This window comes from Primulina tabacum, chromosome 15 (genome assembly GCF_025594145.1).
Source record: "Primulina tabacum isolate GXHZ01 chromosome 15, ASM2559414v2, whole genome shotgun sequence".
NCBI lineage: Eukaryota > Viridiplantae > Streptophyta > Magnoliopsida > Lamiales > Gesneriaceae > Primulina > Primulina tabacum.
In genome coordinates, this window is record NC_134564.1 from 25,129,802 (window position 1) to 25,149,581 (window position 19,780).

General features: G+C 37.3%; 1 protein-coding gene across 3 annotated transcripts in view; it reads left to right on the forward strand.

The window, feature by feature from the left end:
* Positions 1-17,145, forward strand: part of LOC142526376 (protein CASP) — a 37,554-nt gene extending 20,409 nt beyond the window's left edge. For all 3 annotated transcript variants that reach the window (XM_075630732.1, XM_075630730.1, XM_075630731.1), the window contains exons 12-20: positions 6,900-7,028; positions 7,225-7,344; positions 7,522-7,602; positions 12,967-13,074; positions 13,194-13,337; positions 13,417-13,518; positions 14,017-14,096; positions 16,607-16,699; positions 16,823-17,145. In XM_075630732.1, the coding sequence (XP_075486847.1) occupies positions 6,900-7,028; positions 7,225-7,344; positions 7,522-7,602; positions 12,967-13,074; positions 13,194-13,337; positions 13,417-13,518; positions 14,017-14,096; positions 16,607-16,699; positions 16,823-16,880 (915 nt within the window). In that variant the 3' untranslated portion in view covers positions 16,881-17,145. The remainder of the gene's footprint in view (positions 1-6,899; positions 7,029-7,224; positions 7,345-7,521; positions 7,603-12,966; positions 13,075-13,193; positions 13,338-13,416; positions 13,519-14,016; positions 14,097-16,606; positions 16,700-16,822) is intronic.
* Positions 17,146-19,780: the final 2,635 nt, after the last annotated feature.

Sequence of the window (19,780 nt, forward strand, 5' to 3'; positions counted from 1 at the left end):
TTTCTTCTCAGTTCATTATTTAACCCACTAAGAAAGTAGCCCAAAACCTGCTTTTCTCTCAGCCCATCAACCTTTGCCAACAATAGCTCAAGTTGTGCCACATTTTCTTCCACTACGTGCTACCCTTTAGGTATGTAAACGAACCATGCCGCTCGTGAGCTATTTGGGGCTCGGCTCGGTAAAAAACTAGTTCAAAATTGTTCGTTAATCTTATCAATCCGAGCTCAAGCTCGATTTCGAGCTCGACAATTTTATCTAGCCGAGCTCGAGCTTAAGGATATTCGGGTAGTAAGCTCGCTAGTCTGTTTGCGAGCTCGAGCTGGGCTAGTTTGTTGCATTGTCCTACATCAATATTTGGGTGAAAGAGAAGATATTGGAAAACTATAAAATGGGAAGTCTACCCCTTTAAATTCTCATATTTTTGTCGGCCTTTTGGCTAAAAGTACTCGACGTGCTTGAAAACGAATTTGCTTAAGGAGCTCGAAAACAAGCTCGCTTAACCAGCCGATCTCGAGTCAAATTCGTTAAACATGATAAAAGAATTATTAACGAAGCGAGCTCGAGCTATTCACGAGTTTAGTAATTGCAAAACGGGCCGACCTCGAGCCTATATATATCTTAAACGAGCCGAGCTCGACCTTACATATATCTTAAATGAGCCAAGCTCGAGCCTAAATTCTACTGCCCTTGCTCGAGAAATGCCAACAATTCATAAGGATTTAATGCTTTCCTTCCACCGTATCATCTTATGAGCTCTCGGGTAAATCTTTCCTACATGATATCAGGTATTCGTTTCTTCACCCATCGACACCAATGAATAGCCCCTCGTTCCTTACATATGACAACTATTGGAACTTTATTGGTTTGTGGGGAGTCTTGAATCTCAAAATTTTGCTTAGCCTTTGATAGCCATCCAATAGGATTGTCCTCCTCAAAACACAGTCTTTCTTGCCATTTTTCCTTCCTCATCATCCTCAGCTTGTTTTACACATTCGCCTCCACCCCTGATGAAGGAATTCTCCCCTCGTGTTGCAGGTCTCCACACCCATGTTCCCTGAAGGTAACCCAAAGTCCCCTTGGATGATTCTCTCCACCAACGGTTTCATTTGTAGCAATGATGATCCATGTCAATGCATTCTCCATTGACTCAATCTTCGCCTCACTTCTGGTTGTTGTCATGTCTCCTTTCCCATCTTCGGACCCGGCAGGTCGGACCAATTGTTTCGAATCCAAAGAAACATTAGTAAAAATTTGTACAAGATTTAGAACTCAGGAAGAATATTTTATTCTAAGTAATAATAACGAGGGTTCCTTACGAAAGTAATGACCAAACCTTTAAAAGGAAGGTTTTGAAGGAAATGGCCCTAAGAGATGGAAGAATATCCCAACAAAATATTTTTCGTACTCTTTCCCTAGCAAAGCTAGATACCACTCTTAACAAAATAATTATACTCTATCTAAACTATTAGCTCCCCCCTTTTTATTCTCCTACACGAATCTTTCTAGAAACCCTAGATTGGACAAACCCACTATCACCCTTAAGCCCAAATCATTATAGGATCATTGTTCACGTTACTTGGTAACCTGTATCAAAACACAAGGGGAGTTTAAAATTTATTATTCAAGGTTTTTGGGGATAATTGATTTGCTTTCGATTCACATGATTAATCCATTCGTATAATCATTCATTAATAGGAATAAACCTCACAACATCTATTAGGGATAGTTCACCGGCCTTGTTGAAATTTGATTGGTACAATAGACTTTGCTTCTACAAGCGATTCTCCAAAATTTGGTTCATCAACCAGAAGGATTTACAGCAAATTAATGGCACTAGTTAAGTATTTGAGATTTATGAACTGGACACTAAATCTTGTCGTGAAATCACAATCATAACTATATATAGAACTTACATTGACACAAAAAACAAGGTGATCGGTGACCAGAATATTTTTCAAAAACTTTCTTCCTAGACAAAAATGGTATGCAAAATGATATCAAAATGGATGAAGATTTTTTTAGTTATTTTTGTTTGATTTTTTCTTGATATGGTTAGTATCTTTTAGAAGGCTGATCCTTTGGGCACAAAGTTACATTAATCTAGCTGATGTGATGTTGATTAAATTAAAATGAAATATGTGAATGGCCTTTTACACATAAACCCCTAGCAATTACTAGTATTTCCCTAGCCTAAGCTAGTTACAAAACTCAATGCTCAACTCAACCTCTTCCCCTTTCCCCCTTTACAAGCTATTCCTTCTATCATCATCTTCATTACTAAACAATGACTTTGGCCAATTTTATTTTCCGTAACTCTACCGTCCTCTTGAAAATCAGCCTTGAGGACAAGGCTGCGACTTGAAACTAGGTCTTCAGTGAAATCAACATCCTTCCAACCAACATCAAACCCAACTAACTCAAAACCAAGGTCACAACACATATGAAATCAAGAGGGTCCCCTTCAGCCCCACTTTAGTTACAGTAGAAGTGTTGGCTGCTTTGAAAAATGTTTGCACTTTTGAATCAAATCAAGAGCCCTATTTTTCAGTTCTCGCAAAAAAATTTGAACTACGAGTCAAGTACATAACTCCATAACCTCTCCATTCTGCAGTGTACCGAAAAGCACAACAGTAAGTAGCTTATTCTTCCTTTCCAGTGGATGCAAAAGGAGCCCTTCGTTTCTCTTGTGCATTTCATCAAACAACTTCTTCCCATTATCCACCCTTTTCTCTTCAAAAAACCCATCAATGAAACATTATGCACAAATCTATAGGATCTCATCCCGGATGTCTTCATTTGATTCGTCAACTCCAAGCCTGTGAACATTCCGATCTCCCTTTGGCTAAGGTAGCAAAGCTCCTCAAGCACTTCTCTCTGCCAGGACTCATTTCTTAGCCTTCACAACTGTAATCAGCCCATGGGTTCTCATTCTCTTCCAAATTCCATCCCTGAACTCAGTATAAAAACTCATTTCCTGCCTTCCTAAAAGATCTGTTAACTGATTCATCATAATCACACAAGACAGTACTTCCCCCGCATCCATTGCGAGCCTTAACAAATGGAAATCGGAGTCCCCTGTCCCTTTAGCCCTTGAGTTTTCATCCACAACCTCTTTATGCTGGTGTTTGGGCAATAGTTCATTTTCCCGGTCGTCCACAGTTCATGCTTGGTTAATTGTCCCTCCCATGAGGGGAGGGAAGTCCTTCGATAAAATACACCAAAATATGGGACCAAATCTGTTGGGGAATAGGCAGGGGCTGGAGTAACCCCAGGGCCTAGCCGCTCCACCTTATGACGTTGGCAAATCAAAGAAGTCGAATTCCAGAACGTGTTGCAGCATGCCATTTCAGAAGAAATCCATAGCAATTCGGTATAACGTCTTTTGACAATGTTTCATGACAACTATCATGAATAGTTCCGATGATCTTGTCAATAAAAAGCCATTGCGGGTAATATAGAATTTTTACAACAGGACACCACCATTGTGTTCCCATGGACCCTGAAAAGTACCGTCGCACACCTGTTGTAATAAAAGTTGTAACTCCTAGGTCATGGAGTATTCCTTCTGGATTTCCGATAACAAATCCAACGAGGCATAGAGATAGCTTCCCACTGTCCCACTTCATCCTCCCCGCGTGACAGCGCATCAACGACGATCTTCGCGCGACCTTCTTTATACTCGACACGGAGATCAAAACAAGTAACTTGGTGACCCAGCATTGTTGGGTAGGGGTTGTGGGGCGTTGTTCCAGTAGGTATTTCAAGCTGTAGTGATCGGTGTGGACCACAAATGACTGTCCCCTAAAATAATCTTGGCAATCGAACAACTTTAGTTTACCCAATGAGCTCTCTTTCATATGCAGGAAGCTTCTGGTGACGTTGAGCCAAAGACCGGCTTGGCTATAAAAAACAGTGGGTTTTCCGAGTTGCTGTAAAATCCCTCCAACACCCATCTGAGAGAAGTCTGGCAGTGAGAGAATCAGAGCGGAGGTGAGAGCCTTTTTCAATACCTCAAACGCAGTGTTCTAAAACTTTCCTAGGCGGTGCCAAGGCGCTAGGCGCCAGACGACCGTAAATGTGCTAATCTGCCACCCTAGGCGGCCTTAGAGTGGTAGTTTGGGGATGTAGTCTGGGTAAGAGCGATTGTACCTGTTATAACAGCTGCGGTGGCGGTCTTTCGCAATTTCCATGATTTCGACGGGAGAATCCAGAACGATTGGAAACAAATGGGATTATTTAGTGTTAGGGAACGTAGTAATATATAATCAATTATGGGTCAGTTAATGTGACAAGCCCATCAACACAAATGAGCTTAATCTATTGACTTACAAACAGGTCCAGTAACTAAAATGATTTATCTAGTAACTAGAATTTCTAAAATTCTCTAATTGTTTATCACCTCTAGCAGCTCCTAGTCCCCTGCCTAGTTCCCACCCAGCGCCTAGCGCTTAGGCGAATTTTAGAACCTTGCTCAAATGCATGTAACGACTCCGGCACCAGTGAAGGAATTCTTGCGCAGTATGTTGGTGACTCAAACGTTTGACAAATGGTTGAGTTGTAAAATTAACCGCTGGCTTTTTGGTGTTGCTGTTGGATTATGTATATGACGAGGACTCGATTATTGTAAATAAAGGCAGGCGAGATGCATTGCTCTCAGCAGACTCATGGGAAGATGGATCAACACCTCCACTGCAATGTGTTCCTTCAAATCCGTAATAAAGAGCTCCACCTCCTGCTCTTTCGATAAGGCACTTGCACGGGTCGACAACTGTTCGAATCAGCGCTCATATTCATCCACTGTACCTGTATGTTGTGACCTTGTTAACTCACCCAACTTGGTGCCGCAAAGCTGGACCAAAATGTTGATTACACTGTTCTTTGAAATCCTCCCGACACATGGCTTGTTCATCCCTTTCCACTTTCCAAACCAAAGTTGCAAATCCCACTTGAGATTGTAAGAGGCAGTGCCAACCTTCATGTGATCTGCTGTATTCTTATGGTGGAAGTAGTGTTTGCAGCGGCTGAACCAACCCAAGGGATCTGAGAGGCCATCAAATTCTATAAAATTCAATTTGAAAATTTTGGAAAAATCGAATTAGAATTCCCTACGTCACCATCTCCACGCCTGTTGTCGTGGGGGTCCTAGCTACTGTTGCTATGCTCGCGATTACCAATGGTTTTTTGAGCACACGATTGCAATATTAAGTGAAAGTGTCTCCAACCGTCCACAAAGTTACTGCTGGTTCTGTTCCTGCACCTTTTTGTCGTCCAAATACATTTTTATGAAAGCCTCGAAATGTTTCTGTAGCTCTGATGTTTCACACATTACGCCTGTCTCTTGTACCAATTTGTTTAGTAGCTTAGTTTGGGATCTTTTTAAGGGACATTGCTGAGTAAAATCCTTAAAGCCAGGCTGGTATTCTTTCTTGTTAGATCTACGCCCTATTGTGAGGAATGTAAGTTCATCTCCGATCTTTTGCAGTAGTCTTTTTGTTAAAATTCAGATTGATTTATTACTTCATGTCAAAACAATAAATACACGAGACTTGAGACTCCTCATTAAATCAAATACCACCCTATCTTTATTCAAAATGAAAACCACGGATCAAACCGAAAACAAACCGAACCTAACCTATATAATTTCCAATCTGCATAAAAATATGAAAATGATTCAATCTGAATGTTGCTGTTTGAAACAGTTTCACGTGAACCTCTTGTACACCTGTGGCTCATATCTTCTGGACTCTTCCTTGAGGATGTAACATTCACGCACGTTTCGAGCGGCCAATCCCTAATCATGCATAAATTTCTATGCGGCGTACAAGTACTTCGATCGTGCTACCTTGTGGCTCTTGCATAGTTGGAAAACAAGCGGTAGTACAATGCTTATCGAATAAGGTTGTAATAGCTTATTGGTTCATAAGGATTAATGATGCGCAATAGTAAATATAATTTCTCGACAGCTAGTGGGAATCATTTAGAATATTTAGGTTATTCAAGAAACTAATCTCACGAGTACCTAGTTAAGTGTGTAGATGACCCTAATTACCCTACATTTTTGCTAAGGCAATGTGTTATGACAGTTCATGAATATAGGTCTCCAGCAAGTAAATCAATATCCTTTCTTATTATATAGCTAATTGATCACTAATAATTTTAGAGATTACCATTTCTAGAAAATGGAATTCATAATTGTCAACCATTGTGCAACCACATTTCATGTGGAATCTAGCAATTTCAATTTTTTATTTGTACAAAAGTACGGGTATGTAGATAAAAGGTGCAAAAATGAAAATATCATTAATTGATTAAAGAGTGTTTTACTGATCACTGTCACATATCCCACTAGGTCACAACTACAAATTTGTTTGTTGGACACTTGATATAACATTGATTTAATTAAGGGATACAATTGTTGCCTAGAATTCAAGAGTTAGTTATCCTAGCTTTTAATTCAAATTTCAATCATCTTGTAGATTGTTACCTTTTCAAATGTAAGATATCTATGGAATCTTTGTACTTGTACGTGCGATTGGATGCCTTATAATGATGGTGATGATGACAATTGTTTTGATTCTGTTAGTTTGTTACCTTTTACATCTTCTATTCTCATTGTAGCCCCTAGTTTCCCTTTAAAACACATTGTAATTATGAAAAACACATTGTAATTATGTCTTCTAACACATGAAAGATGTGTGTAAGAAAAGGTGGAAAAGGCAATTGGAGTTACGGTATAAAGCGGTATCTAAAAAAGTTTTTGTATATAAGAATGGGCTCATTTACAACAACAAATAAATTTGATGAACCTTTCCCAACAAAAATTATTGAAAAACTGATGGCATATCACCGGCTAGTGCTTTATGTGTTGTTTGATTGACAACGCATTGTCGTGTGTATAGGCAGTTGGCTATAATTCAATTGAAGCTGAGGATTGGGAAGTAGCTACGAGTGGGGAAGCGCCGAGCAAACTGGAGTCCTTACTTCTTGACAAGAACCGGAAAATGGAGCATGAACTGACACAATTGAAGGTACAATATCCTGCAGCAATTGATTTTCCATGAGAGCGTTGGCACTGGCTGCTAATGACTCTGATGTTAATGAAGAGTGAGATGTAACTGCGAAGAAAAGTATTCTAGATGATTAATCATATTTGTCTTAACATTTTAATATTTAATATGATATTAATATTAACATTGATATAAATTATCTTGCAACTCCACTTAGGTCAAGCTGGCTGAGACGTCATCCTTGCTGGAAGCTGCTGAAGTTAAGATCAGCGAACAGACGTCAAAGATCAATGACCAGCAAAAACTAATCCAGAAACTCGAAGATGATATATCAAAGGTTCATTCATATTAATGTTTGTCTTCCTTTTCTTGAGTTCAGACTTCATAGGTAACGATGTGTTATATGCTTACTCTTTAAAATTTAAGTTAAGTTTTATGAGTGATTCATATCCAGTTGATATGAAAATGATTTTCTTTCCACTAATTGTTTCAATCTATGAATTGTGATATGTAGGGATACAGTTCCAATGATAAGAAAGGCATGTTGTTTGATGAATGGGACTTAACAGAGTCCGGAGGCATTGACCTAGTTGATGTAAGTTTGTATTATTTTCAAGCTTGTCAGATTCTCATATAAAAAGTATTGACAATAGTTCGTCTAACATTTCAAGAAAGTACTTTAACTGGCCTTTGATATCTCATCTCGATTTTTTCTTGCCAAGCTTTTCTTCCATATGTCTCTCTCTTTTAAATCATCTCCTGTCAATAATATGTTGTCAACGTAGACAATCTGTACAAAGATCTTTTCTATATTGGATCTTTTTGTGAAACGAATGATCAGACAGCCCTTGAACTTAGCCCTGGCCTTTAACAAATCTGGTGACTCTTTCAAACCATGTTATTGGAAATTGTTTCAGACCATAGAGTGATTACCTTAACATGCATACCTTGATCCAAATTGATCGGTAAATCCAGGTGGTGGTTCTATGTATATGTCCCTATCTAAATCACCGTTTAGAAATGCATTATTCACTTCTAGCTGATTAAGTGACTAATCTAAGTTTGTTGCATCTACCAGAATAACTTGAACCGTATTGAGTTAAGCCACTGCAGAAAAGGTTTCAGTTTAGTCATCTCCATATGTGTGGGTGAATCATTTGGCAACTAAACGAGCTTTGTTCAAAGTCTCCATTAGAGTTGTATTTTGGGGTAAAGACCCACTTAAAACCTACAACAGAATTCCCACTAGGTAGATCGACCTTCTCCAAAGTAGAGTTTTTCTCTAGAGCTCTAAACTCATATATAGCTTCTTTCCACTCTATTACCTCTAGAGCATCTGTACATCGTTTGAATGCGAATGGTATGGATATGAGACACAAAGGAGTAATAAGAGGGTAACAGATTTTGATAAATACAAAATTTGATAATGGGTGTTTCGTACAAGATCAGACACCTTTCCTTTGAGCAATATGAAGATCAGTGTCGATTAAATGTTTATTTTCAAGTATACATGGAATTTGAGCATCGGGGCTCATTGAGATGCCATTGTTAGTCCATGATTAGGCCCTAGAGTTGATTCATGGCTCTGTGACGGGACAAAGTTCCCTCCACTCTTTTTGCATCCATCTTCTTTTGTATAGACAAAACCTTTAAACTTGGTTTAAAGCACTTGTATCCCTTTTGGTTGCAGGATAGCCAACAAAAATACACCGAAGGGCCTTCGGGTCCAGTTTTGAAATTTTTGGATCATGATTTTGAACAATGTAGACACCACCAAAAATTTCAAGTGGAATATCAATGACCTAAGATATGTAGTTGCTAGAATAGCTTAGCCCCAAAGATACTTTGGAACTCTATTTCGAAAACTAATGGCTCGAGCAACTTCGAGATGTTTATTTTTCTTTCTGTTACCCCGTTTTGTTGAGGTGTATATAGACAATAAATTCGATGTATAATTCCTTGATCAATTAAAAAATTCCCGAGGATATTATTAAAATATTATCTTCCATTGTTACTCCGAAAAATTTCATCCTAGTTTGAAATTTAGTTCGAACCATTTTGTACAAATTTTTGAAAAATAATTCCTACATCAGGCTTATCTTTTAAAAAAACAATCAAGTCATTCTAGATTGATCAATGAAAAATATAAACCAACGTTTTTCGGAAATAGTTTTCACTTTGCTTGGGCCCCAAAAATCTATATGAATCATGGTAAACGATGTTGACTTTTTATAAGGTTGAGATGGAATCATAGATCGATGATTTTAACTAATTCACAAAACTCACAATGCGAAGTATAAACTCTTTTTATGGATAAATAACTGGGAAACATTTTTTTCAGATAAACAAAGTTCGGATGACCTAGACGGCTATGTCATAACAAAATATCAGGAGACAAGTAATATGGTTCGTTTCCGAGCATTAAAAGCAAAAGAAACATGGGCAATTTTTACTTTATTGTTACATGTGCAAGGTGCATAAGAAGAAAAAATTGCGATGATGTCGGCATATGGTTCGTTGCACCTGAATCTAAAATTCAAGAGCTTTTAGAAATTGAATTTGTAACTTTTGCAAAGGAAGAGATACCTGTCTGGGCTAAACCACAAGAAGGATTGGATTTTTCCAAGCGAAAATCAAACAATTTGAACAGTTGCTCTAATTGATTCTTTGCATCCGCGACGATCGAGTATTTAACTCATATAGTTGGGAATAATTTTTCATATCGGAATAACTTTCCAAAACTGCTTCCCAGACATCATGGGTTGTGGCTAGATTCGCTAGAAACATGAAGGGTTTGCCAGTCGCCGGCTCCATGGAATTAATTAGCCATGCTTTGACCAACGAATTTTCTGAACGTCACTACCGGTACTTTGGATCAAAGGAGTCCGTAGTTTTCACTTCGCCGTTCAAAAACCCTAGCTTTCACTTGCTATCGATCATAAGACTCACATACTACCATCCCAGTTAATTTTTACCATTTAATTTGTGGATCATTATTTGAAAGGATGAATCATAAAAGGTGAGATTAGAGGGAGGTTGCAAACCTCAAGCTGAAGTGGCAGTTTCACTGCCACAACTGGAATAAGAGGAAAATGAGCCATTGCCAATCATGGCTGCTCTAAAATTCATGACCGATCCTTGGCCTCTGATACCATGCAGAAATTAAAGAATACGATAGAAGAGGAGGGAAATCATTCTATTGTAAAAGTGAAGAGCAGTGTTCTAAAATTTGCCCTAGGCGGTGCCAAGGCGCTAGGCGCCGGACGACCACACCAAAAAGGTGCTAGTCGGCCAGCCTAGGCAGCCTTAGGGTGGTAGTTTGGGTAAGAGCGATTGTACATGTTATAACCGTTGCAGGGGCGGTCTTCTGGAATTTCCAAGATTTCGACGGGAGAATAGTGTTCTAGGCATGGCGAGATTTGAGCAGATCCAGAACGATTGGAAACAAATGGGTGCATCTAGGGTTAGGGAACGTAATAATATATAATCAATTGTGGGCCAATTAATGTGTCAAGCCCATTAACTTATAAATGGACATTATGGCTCGAGAGAAAAAAAAGAATTTTCAATGACTCGTCTGACTCGGTAGACAAAGTATGGGAAGTGCTCAAATTCAGGGTCGCAGCGTCAACAAGAAAGATCAAAGAATTCAGTCATCTTGCTATCTCAGATGTATTTAGGGATTGGAAGTTCGTAATGTATTGACAGAATTGTTGTAGTGTTTTCTATTCCGCGGATCACTCATCCGCTTCTCATGTAAAAGAATCTATTTTTATATAAAATTTAAGTTTCCTATCAAAAAAAAAAACTTATAAATGGCCTTAGTCTATTGACTTATAAATAAGCTCAGCAACTAAAATATTTTATCTAGTAACTAAAATTTCTAAAGTTCTCCTATTATTTATCACGTCTAGCAGCGCTTAGTCCCCGCTTAGGCTGCTGGCGCTAGACTAGCGCCTAGCTAATTTTAGAACTGGGTCGGAGGATGTCTGCAATCTGCATCCTTGACGAGACATAGCTGAGATCAGTGATTTTCTACTCTATCTTCTCGCTTATGAAATGTTGATCCACTTCGATTTGCTTCGTTTTATCGTGGTGATTGGATTCTTCGATATACTTGTAGTAGCTTGATGTCATACAACACTTGCACTTGTTGACCCATCAAGTTTCATTTCTTTCAACAGCCTTTTCAACCACATACCTTCATATTTTCCAAGAGCTAAAGCATTATATTTTACCTCTGCATTTCTTAGAGCCACTACAGCCTGTTTCTTGCTTCTCCAAGTCACTAATTTTTCCCACACAAACGTACTGTAGCCCGAGGTGGAGCGTCGGTCAGTTTGTGAACCTGCCCGACCTGCATCATTGTACACTTTGATGTTTCTGATCAAGGATTTTCTAAAGATAAGTCCCTTACTTGGTTTCTTTTTTAGGTACCTCGATACTCAGATACACAACTTCCATGTGATTTGTTGGGTTATTAAAGAATAGACTGGTGACGCTAACTGAAAATTCAATAACCGGTTTTGTATGTGAGATTAATTAGTTTACCAACTAATATCTAGTATTGTCTGTTATCAACTACTGGGTTGTCTTTTCTCATCCCATGTTTGACATTTGCATCCATTGGAGTGCCCATCGGTTTACATCCCAACATGCCAGTTTCTTTCAAGAGATCTATAACAATGAACACGTACTTCCTCCGAGAAACTCTAATCCCAAGAGCAGCTCGAGCAACTTCAATCCCTATAAAATATTCGAGTTTCTCCAGATCCTTCATTTCAAATTCTTTTGAGAGCAAAGTTTTTCATGAGTCGTCTCATTGCAATTTCCCAGTCAAAACAATATCATCCAGGTAAACTATGAGGATTGTGATCTGCCATTCTTGTAAGTGCTTAAAAAACATAGTATGATCTTATTGAGATTGTGTAGCCATCTCTCTTTATGACACTTGAAAATTGATGGAACCACATCGAGTTGCTTACATTAGAACACAAAATGACTTTCTCAAGGACCCCATTCAGAAAGGCATTTTTGGCATCAAGCTGATACAACGGCCAATCCAGAATTGCAGCAACTGACAAGAGGACGTGAATGATGTCGATTCTTGCCATAAGAGCAAATGTTTCTTGATAATCAATGTCATAAGACTGTGTGTATCCTTTTGCCACTAGTCGAACCTTAAATCTTTCTATACTTTCTTCAGCATTATGTTTGAAAGAAGAAATCTATTTACAGCCAACCGTCCGTTTTCTAGGTGGAAGATCAACAATGCACCACGTATCATTCTTTTCCAAAGCCCTTATTTCTTCATAAGGAGCAACTTTCCAGTTTGGATCTTGGAGAGCATCCTCTATGGTTGAGGGAATCTGGACCTGATCTAATATGCGCATAAAAGCTCGAAACCTGGTGATAAACGGTCGAAGGATACATAATTACATATGGGATGTTGTGTACAAGATCTAATTCCCTTCCGTAATGCATGTGGTCTATCGTCAATAGTATTATGGATCTGGCCACCTCAAGTAAGTGACAATTTTTCCGCTCGGAGACTCCATTTTTCGGTGGGGGTACGAACGCGAGCTTTGGTAAACAATACCCTACCTTTGAAGATATGAACCAAGAACATAATTAAAGTAATCATGCGCGCGATCAGATTTCAAAGTTTGGATGCGGTTGGAGAAAGTTTGGATCATTCTGTTATATCGTTAAAAAGGCGGGGAGTCTCAAAGTCTGACATGTTTAGATATTTTAAAAGATGTGAGTTTCTAGAGAGGAGGAAAATATATAATTTAGATCATGAAAATATTGACTGCCTCTTGTACCATGTGAAAATCAGAAAATCTCAAACTATATTCAATAAAATTGTTCAATGTCTTGGATTGATTAAAATATATCTAGACTATTGAAAAACACATGAAAATGGGAGAATATGATGACCGTATATTTCCTGATACAGAATGCTGAACAAAGGCGTCCTCCAGCAGATGTAGATCAAAGCTCCATGCTTAAGGTGATCTGCAATCAACGCGATCGTTTTCGTGCTCGTTTACGGGAGACTGAAGAGGTCTGCTAACACCCCTTTTCTTGCACGGTGCCAAGTATTTAATATGGCTTATCTTTCTACGTTTTCAAATCTGTCTTCTTAGTTCTTTATAATGGTGCCCAAATTTGAAATTCTTCCAGGAAATAAGACAACTGAAGGAGAAGATCGGAATTTTAACTGCTGAACTTGAAAAAACCAAAGCTGATAATGTGAAACTGTATGGGAAAATTCGTTATGTTCAGGATTATAATTCAGAGAAAGTTGTATCCAGAGGATCAAAGAAGGTGTACCTAATTTCAGATGGTAGTGTGAATATCTACTCCCTCTGTGTTTGGTTTAACATATCTGCTTCAATATTTTCAGCAAGCAGAAGACATAGAAAGCGGCTTCAGCTCTGATGTGGAATCCAAGTACAAAAAAATTTATGAGGATGATATAAATCCATTTGCAGCATTTTCAAGGAAGGTGGATGATCTTCTATATCAATATCAATTGTTTATTGATTGGAATTTTTTTCACTGCTTTATTACAAGTTTTCTTTGTCAAGTGATTTGACTCTTATCAATTGCCGTTTGACCTTTTATTATCCTAGTTTTCTGGTTCTTAAAATGTTCAATTGAAGTTTATCATTTTATTTACATCTCTTGCAAATGATAATGTGAGGCATTATGGTTCTAGATTCGCAGCTGTCATTTAGAAATTGTCCTTTATTTTTTTGGATATAATGCTTTCAGTTGGGTGTAATTATGTCCTACGAAACCTTTTATGTGTCCATCTTAAGTGTTTTGCTTCCAGTGAGCTTTACTTTTCTCAGAATCCTGCCTCGGACCAAGAATCACATTTTTTAGCTTGTAATTCTCCTTTGCATGTTTAAAGCTTGTTTGAAGTTAGCATTGCACTATTTGTTTAGACGGTGATGTCCAAAACTCAGCCCATCTTTATTTCTTGGTTGATTAAAAATAGGAAAAAGAACTAAGATACAGGGAGCTGGGGCTAAGAGATAAAATCACGCTCAGCAGTGGACGGTTTCTTCTCGGTAACAAGTATGATTCTCAACTCTCAGATCCTATTTTATCTTATTGTGCTTAATCTATTGCTTTTTGTCACTCGTTGGCATGACAATATTATTAAAGTTTATTATGTGAGAATCGTCAAATAATCAATGAAATAAGATTGTTAAAAAAAATTAAATCCTTTGATCAATAATTTGTATATATAATTACAGGCAGGGGGGATTTTTTGTTTTTTAAGATAAAAATAGAATATTTACAGAACTCGTTTTTTATATATTTAATCAAATTCAAAGAATAGTTCATTCTGAAAATGTGGGTTTGGATGTTATGAATAAAAATCAAGGTTGATTTGGATGGTGGTGTCTTTTGATTTGAAGGATATGAATTGAAATTGAAGTATTTCAAAATTATTTAATTTGAAAATTGAAATTAAGTGTAGATGGCTGTCATTTCAGATATTTTTAAAATATAAACAAAAATATGTCCGAAGCGAATATGGAATACGAAATTTCTAACTTAAAAACAACATATCCGGGTTGAAAATTTGAAAATTTGAAACATAGCATAAGAGAAATTGAGTTTGGTCTATGATATGCAAATGAGTAGGGCTGGACTTTGTATATGGTTTCAGAAGTGGAGTTGACATGCATCCTATCATATGCTGCATTTAATGGCTAAAATAACGAAATCTGTTGTAGGTTCGAAATAACATTTATCCAAAGAGCAATGCAACAATGTTAAAATTTTCACCACATTAAAATTTGGGTACTTAAAATATCGAAAAAAAATGGTTTGAAGTCTCTCATCCATGAAGAACATAAAAGCAAATGGCTTGACCTTGATTATAGCATATGTTTATTTTGGATATCCTTCTATGCTCTCTAAAAATTACAAAATTTATAGAAATGAATATAATTTTAATCTAAAGAGGCATCCAAAGAATGTAAAATCATGTGTTAATATTGAAGCTTAAAATTCTAAAATTGGTTTTGAATTTTAATTCAATACTTTCAATAATGCTATATCTCTTGGAAGTACAAATGTGCTAACTATTTTTGTAACGTGTTCACCATGCGACCACCACTCATGTTCATCATATTATTTTAAATGCCACCACCTCTTTGGCTGGTTGAGTTCAACCTACCCTTAGGGTATTATCGAACAACTCATATTTATTCTTGTATGTCGTGTCCATATTTGTTTTTGGGATCCCACATGTGATAATTAAAAAGGACTATTCGATGCAACGTGAGGTAATATCCTAATGCTAGCGTCTCATTAACCCCTTTGGCCACTCTTCCTCAAGGCACACATCTTGTCTGTTATCCCTAGCTTCTAGTTCCTATCGAAAGTTTCTAATGATGTAAAGTTTCTCGTCCACTTCCACAAAATCATTTTGCTTGTATGCTACCACATTGTTACGTTGTGTTCCTCACCCTTTCATCCTTTGGCTTCCATGGGACTCTTCGACATCCCTTCTTTGACGCTATAATCCCCCACCCCGGTCCTCTCTCACTTAAAACTGGTTTAAGGTCTATACTTGTGGGGTTTTGGTGGGAATGCTTGAGTCTGTTTGCTGCATAAAAACTATCGAGACTCTCCAATGTCACCTAAAGTTCACCATGCATTTACTTCTCTCCTGCACTAAGTCAGCTGTAGAACAATTAGTCATTCTCGAGGGCTTGCAAGTCTGCACTTCAATAGGGTTTGTTTACATTTGTGTAGAAATAGGTTCGACCGCATAGGGGATATGAAAAATATGTATGCCATCAGCAGCGTCAAGGATATTGTGATGGCACCATCTGTAACCTCTCACATGTCTTTGGAAACAGTTGACTGACTTATGACCTAACGTTATATCGCATTGGAAGCCATTTTGTGGTTGAGAGAGAAATCGTGTGTAATGTCCGGAAATTTCTTAAATTTAAAATTTCGGATTTTTTTGTATTATTCAACACTTTGCAACAATTTAAAAGGAAACTTGTATGTCTTAACCTTTAAATTTTAGTACAAATAGGTCGTTTTTTAAAGTTGTGAGACTTATGGGCCAAAGCGGATAGTATTATCACTGAGCGGGGCGGCCGTGACATCATGAACTCAGGGTATCTTTTCCTTGTATAGAATATCCCCTCTGTAGACTCAAAATTTTATATTGATGGTTATTTCTGTTGGTTCATTCACCATTGTAGAAATTGAGATGGCCTCTAAGTGTCTATACCCGTTCACCCCTTCCTATCCCTTGGCTTGGAGAGTTGCCCTAAATTTTCACTGATTGGATTACTTTGGAACCCACTCCTTCCTGTGGCTGCTGGGGATGTTATCTCGATTAGACACTTCCCCTTTTGCACAGATACGGCTCTTGGTTTTGTCATTCATTTCTTTGAACTCCTTCACCATCACCATACTAAATACCTCCTTGCAAGAGGCAATATTTTTCTCTCTTCATTGTGCATCTTGTGCCTTCAATAAATGTGCATAAAACAGTTTTTCGAACCATGACTTTGTTTGAATAGATACGCAACGACGTTGTTTTATTGCAGGTATGCGAGAACCTTCGTATTTTTCTATACCATTGGCCTGCACATATTGGTTTTCACTTGCCTCTACAGGATGTCTGCTTTAAGTTACCTCAGGTAACAAGTCATTTTTTTTACCGCTTTGGGTACCTCTGCTTGATGTCCTTCCAAATTTCATCACTCCACTTTAATTAACTCTCAATGTTTCATGTTCACTAGCTAACCGTGTATTTTTTGCAGCCACGGCCCTGACGAAACATTAATTGGAGATAACATCAATCTTCGACGTCCTCAATAATCCATCATTATTTGATTCCGCTTTGTTTTATTTTGCTTTTCAAAATCTTTTTCTTTGTTTCACAATAACCTCATCTATTCTACGTAGGAAGCTGCATGACGCATTGTAAATGGTTTATGAGACTATACTGCTAAATTCATACTAGATGTTGCATGTACAAGGAACCAAAGGATGAGTTGTATTTTGCATTGTTCTCTTGGCGTTGTGACTTTAAAAGTGATAGCTCATCCTCTGTTCAAGCACATATATAGAACACGAAGTATAACTCTATTTTTCGGGAATTACATACTTTTAGCTAGCACGATAAGCGATTCACAGTGTACATCATTTTTCCACAAATTCTACATTTCTCCCAAGGGTCATGCATCTACGAGCCAAAGCATGACGCTATTTGGAGAGTTTTGGGAAATTTTGGCTCATAAATAGTCATAATTTATATCTACATGATACGAAAAAATAAACAAGTATTTCCCATCCATCTTTTATTTTGTTAGATAAAAACGCCGTCATTTTTAAAAAAATAAATCGAGAGGCGGCACCTTACCGGTTTTTCAGGTTTACAAATGTTCATCTTTTTTTATTTTTTTTTTTTATGATTACCGTTATGAAAATCTAAAAAAAATTATATATATATATATATATCTTTTATAAAATTGATGATATTTTAAATGAGCAGGTATCTTGTAAATGGTCTCACAAATCTTTATCTGTGAGACGGTCAACATTACCGATATTCACAATAAAATGTAATACTCTTAGTATAAAAAATAATATTTTTTCATGGATGATCCAGATAAGAGATCCGTCTCACAAAATACGACACGTGAGATCGTTTCACACAAGTGTTTATCATTTTAAATACGACACTTTAAAATATATTAATTTTAAATATGGAGTTTCATTGATTCAAAAAAAAAAGGGGTTTCACACATTTTTAATTTTGCACAACAGGAGAGGATAAATACAATTTGCTCTCCACAACTGAAATAAGAATACTTAGTCAAGTTCATCACTTGTTGCATTCGGACACTACATAAGTTCGGTTCAAGTGATAAATGAAAAGAGAGATATACAATCAATGGTCATCCTTTTTCGGTTGCATTTTTTACTTTTTAGGAACAATCCGGAATTAAGCCCGCACTTCACGCAATTTATACACAATCTCCTCTACTTCTTGTCTCTTTCAAAAGAAGCGATTCTCTATCATAAATTGAACAGTATTCTGATGAAACCATTAAACTATTTATACACCCTTTTCACAAATAAATAGAAAACAAAAAAAAAAGTGTTGCATTCTACTTTGATTTCTGATCTCTTCGACAAATGAAATATGAACCTAAAATGAAACTCGTTTCTCGTCAATGGGCAGTTGAATGTTTCTTTGATAAAATATTTTGTCAATTTCTTTCCAAGTTTAGCAATAGCGAAGAGCAATCGAGACAAGCACCAACTTTTGGGAAGGTTTAACCATCACTAAGGCCACGTTTGGTATGATTGATTACCGGAGGATTAAGGAAAATATATTGAACTATCCTTTGTTTGACTGGTTTTTTAGCTACGCAGTGATAACTTCCGGCCCGTTATAATTCCACTGTGTAGACATGAAAAGAAGAGAAAGTAATCCCAACTATTTGGTGGTATACCCGATCCTGACATGAACAGTTGTACATATTTATGTTTACCCTCTCCAATTTACCCTTTATCCCACCGACCTAAATTACGAATCTCATCTCATCTCTCTTAAATGGCTTGCTCTCGTTTCTGTGAAGGCGTAGTTGCTGTTGAAGTGCGACGTACTTTTCTGTTGTGTGCAGCCGTCTTTTAATCTTTCGTTTCTGGAGGTAAATGTTGTAGTTGTTCAAATGGGTTTTGTTTTGTTGAGTAATTCATTCTCCCGTGTCATATTCTTATAAATAATGATTTATGCTGAGTTTTGGTGTCATTTATTTGTATTCCGAGCCTGGGAAAGCTTGTGCTATGAAATGGAACTGAGGTTTGCTTAGTTGTCAAGTTCCCCCAATTTTTTTCAAACCACTTTTCTGCATTTTTTTATCGCAGTGCAAAATTAAATGTCATTCTTTTCTTTAGCATACTCTACGTAATTGTTAATGCATTAGTCTTCGGTTTTGTTATTTAGCATCTAATTTTTAAACAAATTTTTTGTTATTTATATTGTATTGAAATTTTGAGAGCTGATAATTGAAATACATATTTGAATTCTGCATTTTGGTTAATATCCATGTCCTTTGATCTCGAATCCATTAAATCACATGTGTTTGTTTACAATGTCCCTCTCATATTATTGGTAATCACACATAAATTTCCAGTTTTCGGTTGAGTTTACTGACAACATGGAGCAACGTAGAAAAATTGTTATCCTTCTGCTGGTCAACCATATGTTATGTCGATCTTTTTTGATGTTATGCCTCCTCATACGAGAGCATACACGAATGGTGTCATTTACCCGTCGTGCCCGTCGAAGACAAGCTACTTCGTACACCATGATTGAAAGAGTAAATGCACAATTGAGCAATTTGCATAGGATTATTGAAGTCGGAGATGTCCAATGTGTGAATAACTTAAGGATGAATCGAAGCGCGTTTGGACGACTATGTTATTTGTTAACAAACTTAGGAGGTTTAGTTGATTCAAGATACGTACGAATCGAAGAGAAAGTGGCCATGTTCTTGTCTATATTGGCGCATCATAAAAAAAATCGGGTTGCTGGACATGATTACATACGTAGTGGACAGACAGTTAGTGCTCATTTTCATGATGTTCTTAAAGCGCTGCTAAAGTTACATCCACTACTCCTTGGCAAGCCGTCTCCTGTTGATGAAGATTGCAGAAACGAAGCATGGACGTGTTTTAAGGTAATACCTCATTTCGATCTCTCTCTT